At 39.5% G+C, this 10493-nt stretch overlaps 1 protein-coding gene across 2 annotated transcripts; it reads right to left on the bottom strand.

Moving 5' to 3' along the window:
• Window positions 1-572: 572 nt before the first annotated feature.
• PRL (prolactin) lies at window positions 573-9865 on the bottom strand. Of its 2 annotated transcripts, none has more exons than XM_003788379.2 (5): window positions 9794-9865; window positions 7153-7337; window positions 5595-5702; window positions 3277-3456; window positions 573-773 (listed from the first exon to the last, which is right to left on the bottom strand). In XM_003788379.2, exons 1-5 carry the CDS (start codon window positions 9819-9821, stop codon window positions 582-584), a joined length of 693 nt encoding a protein of 230 aa, XP_003788427.1. In that variant the 5' UTR covers window positions 9822-9865; the 3' UTR covers window positions 573-581. The 2 variants fall into 2 exon arrangements, with proteins under 2 accessions (XP_003788427.1, XP_023368100.1); XM_023512332.1 differs by having other exon boundaries at window positions 7153-7340.
• Between the last annotated feature and the right edge of the window lie 628 nt (window positions 9866-10493).

Raw genomic sequence — 10493 nt, forward strand, 5'->3', positions numbered from 1 at the left:
TGGGCATTCAGTAGTGTGATAGGAGACAGCAATTGGAGGAAGATAAAGTCATTTCCTCTTGAATCCTAACAAATCTTAGACTGTTCAGTAAAGACCATGCTATAGGAGCATTGTGTTGCATAGTCTTTTGGTTGTCTGTCTTAACACTGTGAAAGTTGGCTGCCTGTAGGTGGCTTTCATTAAGAAGAACCCTGAGAATTCAATCTTTTTTACATCATGATTAGCATGGTTACTATTCTAACTCTTTGATTCTAATAACTTGACCCACAATAATCTACTGTGATTTTAAAGTAAGCTGTTGTCTTAATTGCAAGCCAGTTTCTGTTATTTGTGACAGATTTTGATAGGAACTTCCCAATGGGAGTGATAGATTGTCTTTTGATTTTCTAGTAAATGAAGATTTTTAAAAAGTAGACAAATCAGCATTTTAGATTTTAACATCTCTAACAAGTTAAGTTTTTATTTTTAAGAGAAAACCCATTACACCCAAGCGTGCATTAAAAAGCAATAAAAGTAAAAGAAGCTTGCTATGGGCTGGATCGTTGAGAACCATCTCAGCCACAGAGGGAGTGGGCATGGGCTTAGCACTTGCTGTCATAGATGATCCGGCACTTCAGGAGCTTGAGATAGTTGTCAATCTTATGTGAATCCCTGCGTAGGCAGTGGAGAAGGTTATAAAAGGCAAAAAGGCGAGAATCTTCATCAGCCATCTGCAAGGCTGGTAGTCCTGACCAGACAGAGTAGACCTCGTTTTCTCTGATTCCAGGATGAACCTAATTAGCAAAAAAAAATAGGGACTTAGTATTTACATTGTTAATATTTGTATATCCTCATTATTCCTGATTGTTGAATCAAGATTTTGGAAAGATTAAGAATGTAAAATGTTAAGCTAAAAGCAAAACGATTTTTCTGAATTTGGGCCGGTGCCCCAGAAATTCATGAATCTAAAAAATAGAAGCAGAATGCATGTATAAGTTTTCTGTATGTATGCCATCACTGACAAAGTCTGTTTTTGTAGGAGTGGATAGATGGAGAGCCAGGAAGCTGCTATCTGAATATAGACAGATGTGGATTTGACCAAGGGACATCAGAGAAGCTAGCTTTGGTTCTCTCTGTTGAGGAACTATTTCACGTCCTGAGTCTTGTCCCTGTGTGTCATTTGTACATCATTTCTCCTGACAGTTCACCATTTATCATTTTCCTGCTTGGAGCTGAATTTTCTTCCCATATCTTGTTTGTACTGAAGATCTTAGAAATGAGAATTCTAAGAATCTTAGAGTTCTACAGGTGACCGTGACTGAGAGGAGTCAGGAAACGTTCATTCCACCCAGGACAGGAACCCTCCCAAATTTCTATGAGGAAATTTCTTTTGAGGTCACTAGGGTAGGAGGTGCTGGAAATAGCAGCTATAAGGAGGGGATTCTGGCAGCAGCCCCTAGGTGGGGAAGGCTTTGTGGCAGGGGTGGGGACACATCTGTGATAACTGGAAAAGGCCACATAGCATGAGAAGAAGAGTCCTGTGTATTTTCCCACTTAGCCCCGGAGGACTTGGAGACTGAGTTGCCATCTTTATTTTGCCATTCATACATTTATCATAGGTACATTTATGCCATTATAGGATTCAATGTGTTGATTATTTGTACAAATTGGAATGCTTACATCCTACTAAACAACATAGCCTTCACCTCATTTACCCAATTACAGGAGTAAGACATTTATGCTTTACACCTGATAGATCCAACTTGTACTTGCAATATGCTCCATAGGTGTGGTCCCCCTCCCAACCCTCCCTCTATCGACCCAAACCCCTCCCTTCCGCTTTCCCTTCCCTTCCCTCCTTCATCCTAGTCTATAGTTGTGTTTCCTTTTTCACATGCAAGTTACCATCTTGGCAACTTGCAGGGATGTCAGTTCGTTTGGAAAGCTACTGGGTACAAATCTGGAATAATTGTAGGCACTGTTCTGCTGGCTGAACTTTTTCCTACAGAGTGAGAATATTTTTTAAATCTGAGATCCCCTATTGGAATTTAAGAAGTGTGTGTATGTGAGTGCATGTGTGTGAGACACACACACAGAGAGAATGCACACACATGTGTATTTGTTTTCTTGCTTTAGGTTTCTATATATTTTATTTTTAGTGTTAGAGCCTTAAAGACAAAATTTACTGTGCAAGGGACAATGATATGAGCAATAATACATAAATGATAGGGGAAAAACAGAAAATGAAGTATTATGGAACAAACTAGCAACCTCAGCAAGCAGGATTATAGTAATGAAGAAAATAACTTGAAAATCAAGGCTTTTATTTCATATGATCCAATGTTAAAATGTGCTTTGCATTTGTGTTAGGTACGTTCTTCTACCACGAAAATGATAAAAAATGACACATGATAACTCGTACTTAGTGCACGAGAAGAGAAATGTAAAATTGCTTCTGTTATTATTCCTATAATCATGGAGTTTTCTTTAGATGAAACATTATTTCTGAGAATTTCAGAAAGCTATTTAGATGTTATCTCCCTAATGTTGACATTATCCCCAGCTGAATGGAGACATACATTGTAAAATAGTAATGCAATCCAAACATGACCAATTATTTGGGGAGATTAAATGCAATGACCGGAGTTCTGATTTTGGAGCCCCAAACAAAATAAGATTACAAATATATAGAACATTCCCCCAAAGATACACCTCCTTCGTTTGTAACCCCTTAAAATCTAGTGCTTGTGGACTCCCTCCAGAATCAATGCAATCTGTGTGCATTGATGCTTTGGCCTCATCTTTTCAATCTCCTCTCCTCCCTGACAACTCCGTGTAATAGATCAGGGTGTGAGGAATGGGGTATGGATGGATCTGATACTGATTTTCTCCTTTCTCCCTTCCCACTCTTACCCTATAGCAAGGCGAGAGAGGGAAAGAATCTGACCAGAATTTCAAGAGCAGGTGTCCTGGGATACATAAGAGAAAACATTTTTTTCTTACAGACTCTATTCTTTGGTTTTCTTCTTGTGGATTTTTAGCTACCTGTCCCCATGAAGGGGCAAGTCTTTGGTGGATTTGTGTACCGTGTGGGGAAAGCTGCGGCTGTTAGATATCACAGTAAAAGTCTAAGATTCATCGAGCTCAGAATCGATCCCTATGAATGCCTGGGCTCTTTCTTTGTTCAGCAGCAGCATAGAGTACAGAATGTCTGAATTGCCTTCTTGCAACATGAGAGATTTCCTCCCACAGAAGTCCCCTGTTCCATTAATGAGAAAAACGAAGAAGGCTGCTCACCTGGCCAACTATCTTCTCCATGCCCTCCAGCAGGCGTTTGTTTTGTTCCTCGATCTCTATAGCTCTGGAGAGGATGGCGTCTGGGGCTTCTTGCATGCTGCGCACTTCCGTGACTAGATGATACAGAGGGTCGTTCCAGGAGCGCAGCACTCTGAGTACCAGGTTCAGAAGGTCCTCGTGCTAAGAAACCATGGAGCACAAGTGCATTCGTATGAGCCAAACACAACAGGGTTAGTGACATGTGGTTTTTGCTCAGAAAGCCTGGGCTAACAATACTTCTTTATTAGTCCTATGTAAATTTACAATTTTTTATAGGTGATAGAAGTTGTAGGAATGCAAAATTTAAACTAGGGATCTACGTTTAGCTGAAACAGAAACACCTGGCTTAGTGCAATAACTAACTTTTCTGGTGAGAATTCTAATTGATAGCATGAAGAATTTTGTTTTCCCCTTGAAATTCTGTCCTCTGTCCATGCAGTGAGATCTTTTTTATTTGATTTCTTTGCTTGTCCCTGGAGAGAAACTAAAGTTTTGCAGGAACTCAATAGGTGTCTACAGTACCTGCCTCAGGCAGGATAGATTCCACCACTGTCAATGGCAAGGGGCCCAAATAATTTTTACCCAAGAGTTTATGCATATTCATGAATTCAATTGCTCATTCCTATAGTCCTTTGTGATTTGCAGTTTAACATGGTATTCACAAACATGCTTTCCCCAACCTGTGCAATCCTTCACCCCATCTGCAAGCAGAACAGTCTAGTCTATTGGCACATGCAGGTGAATCCATGGAACGATGTTATATTTAATAAGAGCATCAGTGGAGTTCACAGTGGAGTTTTAGCCGCCTCGTTTATGCTTACTCCCAGGATTGTACGCGAGGCTCCAAGTAGCTGATTACCTGTGATTTAAAAGGCTTGCCATGTGGATGTCTGTGAACTAGTCTAGTGGTGATGAAAATGAGGAGTAGCAGAGAAATGAATGGACTCTGCAATGGAAACATGTACTAGGATATGAAGCAAAGCTAGAGAGAGCTGCAGGCTGTGGAGGGAATGTCAGTGTCGTTTTGCTGGGAGCATTGTAGCAAAGCGATTTAGAGTGAAGGCTTAGAATTGGATGGAGCCCAGATTCACTGCTGCCTAGCCACGTGGCTGCTGCACCTTCCATAACTTCTCCGAGTCTCAGTTTCTTTATCGCAGTGAGCATCACAATGGTATCTTGTGTTACAGGATTTTTGTGAGGATTAAGGATAGTAATGCACATAAAGTGTTTTATGCAGTTTGTAAGACTATGGCAATGTAGTACAGATCAAGTATCCCTACTCGGAAAATCCCAAGTCCAAAATGCTTCACTGAGCATTTCTTTTGAATATCACATCAGTGCCCAGAAATTTCAAATTTGGGCCATTTTGGATTTCACATTAGGAACACTTAATCTGCAGCTCTCAATAAATGTGATTTCCTCTTCCTCCCCATCTTTCTTCTCGTATTATTACCATAATTATAATAACTACTATGAATAAGCATAGCAAACAGAATGCTGGTACCATTAACACTATAAACAAAAATCACTTTGTATCTGTGGGGGGCATATATGTAGAAAAGGTTTATTTTAAATTAGGTTAAGACTGGGGCTATGGCAGCAGAGAATCAGAAGGGAGAGATTATAACAATAAAAGGTTGGAGCTGTGATACATGACTGAGGCTAGATACATAGACTTCGTCATCATCAGAACAGAGGCAATAGTGGCCATGGTGAAAAGCAAAATATAGTGTTTTACAGGGTCAGTTTTAGGGGCCCGACTTTTGGTTAAGAAGGAGGCGATGGCAGAGAAATCAGTGAAGTGTGAAGAAGTAGGTACCAGACAAGAGGAAGGGGAACCACAGGAGAGCCTGGGAAGTCCAGAGCAGGTGGCACAAATAGTGCAGGGGTCAGTACCGCAAAACATTCCTGGGGTAGGAGTCACTAGTCACATAGAATAGAGAAACTGCATTTGCTTTTCTCACACCCACATGATGCGTGTTTATCCATGGAAGTCCAATCCAGTTCAAACGTCCATACAGTGTAATAGATACAATCCCAGGTACAAGACAGAAATAATTCATCTGCCCGGACAGTTTATGAATCTGCTATTGAGTGTGTGACTACACTCTTTACTTAGCATTTATTTGTAATGTACTTTGCTTTGCTTGTTCTGCCTTCCTTTTTCTCTGCAATTGCAATTACCATTCGCTATTACAACACCACCCATAACCAAGAGCAGGATAATAACAGTAGACTGCCTCAATTGTTTTGGTGAAAAACCTGGCTAAAAGACTCACATGGATCTGTTGGGCTTGCTCTTTGTCTTCGGGGGTAGACAGGGAAGAAGTGTGGCAGCTGTTGATGGCCTTGGTAATGAACCCCCGGCCCTGGGCATACCGTTTATCCTGGAGATGATGAAGCAAATTCAGTTAGTTGGGGTTGTTCGTGCCAGGAATAAAGGAAACCAGGGCCAGAATAGCAATACATTTGGTACATATGTATTTTGTAAAGTTAGAGCTAAAAAAGTAGAAATTAAGAAAATAATCCCTTTGCCTCCTTTCCTTTCCCTTATTTCTATAAACTCACTTTATTTTTTCAATTTAACTTTTCTAAATCTCAACCTTTTCCCTTCTTTATGATTCCCTTGTTTACTTTCATTCTTCACCCAAGTTAATATTTGGAAAGCAAATACTAAAAATAGCCAAAATATGAAACATGAAATGTTTTGTTAAGTATCATCTTTCTCCAGTATTTGAGCCAAATGCCACAGTGCATATGTAGTTAATCTCTTGTTTACTGTTGCTCCCAACTGACATGCTTCCAGTAATATGCATTATAACTTTTCTTTGCCTAATCTCTGAGTCTACCCACCTCTACCTTACTGAGTTCATCATAGAGAGAGAATATAATTTTTTTGATTGTGAAAAAATAAGTCAGAAGCACAGGGCACAAAATCTGGGGAAATGTGAAGCAATGAACTGAGGAGAAGAGCAGATGAAAGATTAGGTAACACATTGACAGAGAAATGAACTAATCTTCAGCAAAAGTTAGAAAAGTTTAAAGGAATTACTAGGAAGATATGGAAGACCGAAGAGGGCCAAAAATGGAGGATGAAGGAAACTAATGAGTGAAAGGAACTCTGTTCATGTGTATTTGTTACAAACATTGAGCCATATTCTCTATGGAGGCCTTTCCATTCACTGAAGTGCTAGTCCAGTGCCTGTTCCTCGACTGACCTAGAAGAGTTAACATATGACTTTCAAAATATCTTCATCAGAAAAAGAGTATTTACTTCCGATTCTAATCCGGCCCCTTACTGTCATGATAAATCTATATGCTGGAAATATTTGGAAAATAATTTATTGCATTTGGGGGTTCAGAAAAGCTGTCATTATTTTTTCTGTCCCCCCGACATGGATTTAGCTTAGTTTAACTGTTTAATCCACTCAGTTCACTGCAATGCAATTTGCATTTTGGGGATTCTGTGGTGTACTACTGAGTGAGGATGCCTGCAAAGCCTGACCTCTACATGCAAGAATAGGAAATCAACCTTCTTCCTTTCTCTCAGCCCCACTGAAAAGTCCTTTATGTCTCTGTCTAAATTTAAAAAATAATAATAATAAAGTGAATTAAGGAAAAATCTAAAAATCATTACATTCTTTGAGAATCTTTGAGATATCACAAAATAATCTCTTTCTGCTCATTCTGCATTGTATTCGCTGTTGCTTCTTTTGCCTATTAAGGTGCAAGTATTTAAAATTTGGCTCAGGAGCTTTTCTGCTTTGAAGTGTAGGCTAGCCCGGTGATTTGTGAGAAGGCGTGTGCAGGGCAAGAAGCAAGAATTGTGGTACTCACAAATTCGTTGAACATCTCTGAGGACAGGTTATGGATGTAGTGGGACAGGATGACAGCACGGTCAAACAGTTCTCGAAGGGACACCTGGCAGTTGACAGCCCCACTGGGACAGATTGGCAGGGAGGCCACACTCTTGCACAGGAGAAGGTTTGACACCAGCAGCAGAAGCAGCAGCAGAAGGGACCCTCCTGAAACAAGAACACCAGCCACTCTGGAGATGATCTATTCTGCTGAGGTTATCAAAAGCACCCCTGCAGGGGAAGCCTTATCTCTCTCCCCTGTCCTCAACTGTGTAATGTGGTAGTGTAACAGTGGGGGGGGTGGTGGTGGTGAAGAATCAACACCCTTCACTGTGTAAATTTAGATATATAATTATATTTGCACAGACACATAGGTTGAGAAGTGGGTTACTGCCTGTATTTTTGTGTGGCTCCCAGAAGTGCTTCTGTACTTTGCAAACATTTGGAGCTAAAATTAATTCTGAGCCAGGGTGTTTAGGTCATTCTCTTAAGGTAGCTGAATGTCCTGGGAGCTCCTGCAGATTTTTCAGAAGTCAAGTTCTTCAGGAGTTTGTAATGTTTTAATTCAGTGTCTGATATTTACACTTTAGACAATGAGATGACAGGAACAACACAGTTGATCTGTTTGATTTATCTTTATGCCTGATGGGAATAAACACATGATTGCTTGATTGCTAATACTAACTAGGAAGAGAAATCTAACACCAAAATGATGCTTAGCTTGGATCAGCTAACTCATCGTGATAATATGATGCATTTCGTCCACACTTAGCCAAAAGCTTAATTTTTCCCCCAAAATTTAGCTTCATAATAATGCTGTCAGATAAACTGGACTTTGGAATTATCATCAAATTATATTGATGACATAGATGGCTTAGGAAGGTTAGGTGATTTTCTCCAGCTCATATCATTAGCAGGAGAGAAAGGCAGGATGCCAAAACCCATGGTCTTTGCATCTCCTTGGTCATATCACACACCTGTGGGCTCTTAGTTTGCATCTGTGTGGCAGGGACACATCAGTGGCCGTGACGGCTCAGAGTGTGCAGAACTCGTTGTTATCACTTGTAAAGAACAATACTTTGCTTTTGACTACATGATAACAGAGTCCCTAGGAAGCTTGAATTTTATCCACTTTTCCTGCTCTGACGAAAATACTTTAAAAACTTCAACAATGATCAGAGACGGTGTTGTCAGCAATTGGCTATCTTAGCAGATAGAGAGATGCAGACCTATGATATCACTAATTTCTACTTTGAAAAGGAAAGAAACAAGATGCAGCTATCAAATTAAATTCAGTTTTTAACTTCAGTCACACTACTCTAAACGGGTCTGTGGTGTAAAGATGCATGAATCAGAAAACTAAGTGCCACAGAACCTTGGATAAATACAAGTGGACATATTCAAGATACAGCTAGACAGTTGCTGAAGGTTAATTTGTGAAAAAAATACCTAAACCTAAACACCTAAAAATACCTAACAAAATTTAGAGTTGCAAGTAACTAAACCCTTTAGCTGCAAAATAAAAAATGTTAATGCACTAAGATAATTCCTATTACAGATTTTTAATTTACCAAAACATGATACTTCTGTATCTGTATTTTATGCATGTTGCATTTATTTCATGTAGCCAAATGGATAGTTTATCTACATGCTTAAAAAAAATGCCCTTGGCAGACAGAGAAATAGGAAGAGCGGCTTTAGGAAATTCATAGCTGGATGGATGTTTTTTAACTCTGAGTACATTTATCTGCACATTTATCATCTGAGGAATTTTCACAGTCCACAGTGAGATAAAATAGACAAATGTTTTTGTTCTGTGTTTCATAAAACAAATTTTATGGTTGTTACTAATTTATTTTTCTTGCAAATGTCAACTAGGAAAGTAAAGGTGATTAGTTATTAGCAGTCAGCCTATTTTTCCTTTTGAAATGTCAATTGGCTTGAACAAAATTGACAAAGTGATGGAAGAGACAGTTCTGTTATCACAGCCTATCTTACAGCTTCAGATTGCAAGTTTCTTCAGGTTGATTCAGAGTGATCAATCCACATAAGAGGCTTGGGAACCAGGAAAGGTTAGTTTCTGGAGTTGGACACATTGAACTTATACTCTTCCGGTCTTATTCTAGTTCAAAGTTTCTCAATCTGGGCAATATTGGCATTTTGATCTGGATCAGCGGTTCTCACCCTGTGAGTTGCGACCCACAGGAACTATATTGTAGGGCTGTGGCATTGGGAAGGTTGAGAACCACTGATCTGGATAATTCTGTGTTCTGGGGACCGTCCTGTGTATTGTAGGATGTTCAGCAGCATCTCGCCCTCTACCTATTTGATACCAGGAGCACATTCTTGTCTCCCCTGACTCAATTATTATAAGATAATCCAAGAAGTCTCCAGACATTGCCATTCATCTCCGGGAGAACCAGGATTCCCCCACCCGAGAAACACTGTGCTGTCCTTTCGCACCCTTGTTTTCCTTACTTTCTAGAGCAATGATTAGATAAATCATAAATTCTAAATTCTGTACACCAGAAACCTCTTATTATTTGCTAAAATTTCACATTAATCCCTCGCTAGGAGTGAGTGTTGGGGAAGCCAACGACTTGGTGAGTTGCGGCACGTACCTTTCAGCCGCGCTCCTTTGCTGTCCATGGTGGTGACCGTCGCAGGAAACACACTTCCCCACGGGAGATCTGGAAGTCCTACAGCTCTCTCTTTCCCACATGCTGGGTTTATAAACCTTTGACATCTTTATGAATATATTGAACTGGGCATTCTCTTCTCTTCCTGGTCGTCTATTTTCGTCATTGAGATTACTCCCATAATTTCAAACATCAAATGGTATTTTATTTCTTATTCATATTCAGGAAGACATACTGGCCAGAAATGAACATTCTAGCAAGGATTTTGATTAATTAGACCAAAAGGAAATGAGAAAAATGATGAAGGTGAGACCTGGAGACTAGTTCGTGTTAGAGGATCTGTTAACACTGCAAAAGTCATTGAACTTTAAAGTTTACCTTTAGTTCTTGGTAGATTCCTAAATATATAGCATTATGTTTCACTTAGGTAACAGTACCATGTATTATCAATTGTCATATTTCTGAGTCAAGATTGCTAGGTAAATGTTTCAAAATTTACACACTAAATGGCAGGAAGTATAGAATAAGCAATGGGAAAATTAAGATTTTTCAGTTCCCTGTTACATTCTCATCAAATTTCTCTCATTTTATTTCTCACTTATATACATTCTGTTTTGTCCTTTAAAAAACGGCATAGCTGTATGGTACTTGGTTTTATAATGTGCATTTTCATCTGTTTATT

The sequence above is a fragment of the Otolemur garnettii genome, unplaced genomic scaffold, assembly GCF_000181295.1.
Source record: "Otolemur garnettii isolate 467f Iridium unplaced genomic scaffold, OtoGar3 scaffold00026, whole genome shotgun sequence".
Classification (NCBI taxonomy): Eukaryota; Metazoa; Chordata; class Mammalia; order Primates; family Galagidae; genus Otolemur; species Otolemur garnettii.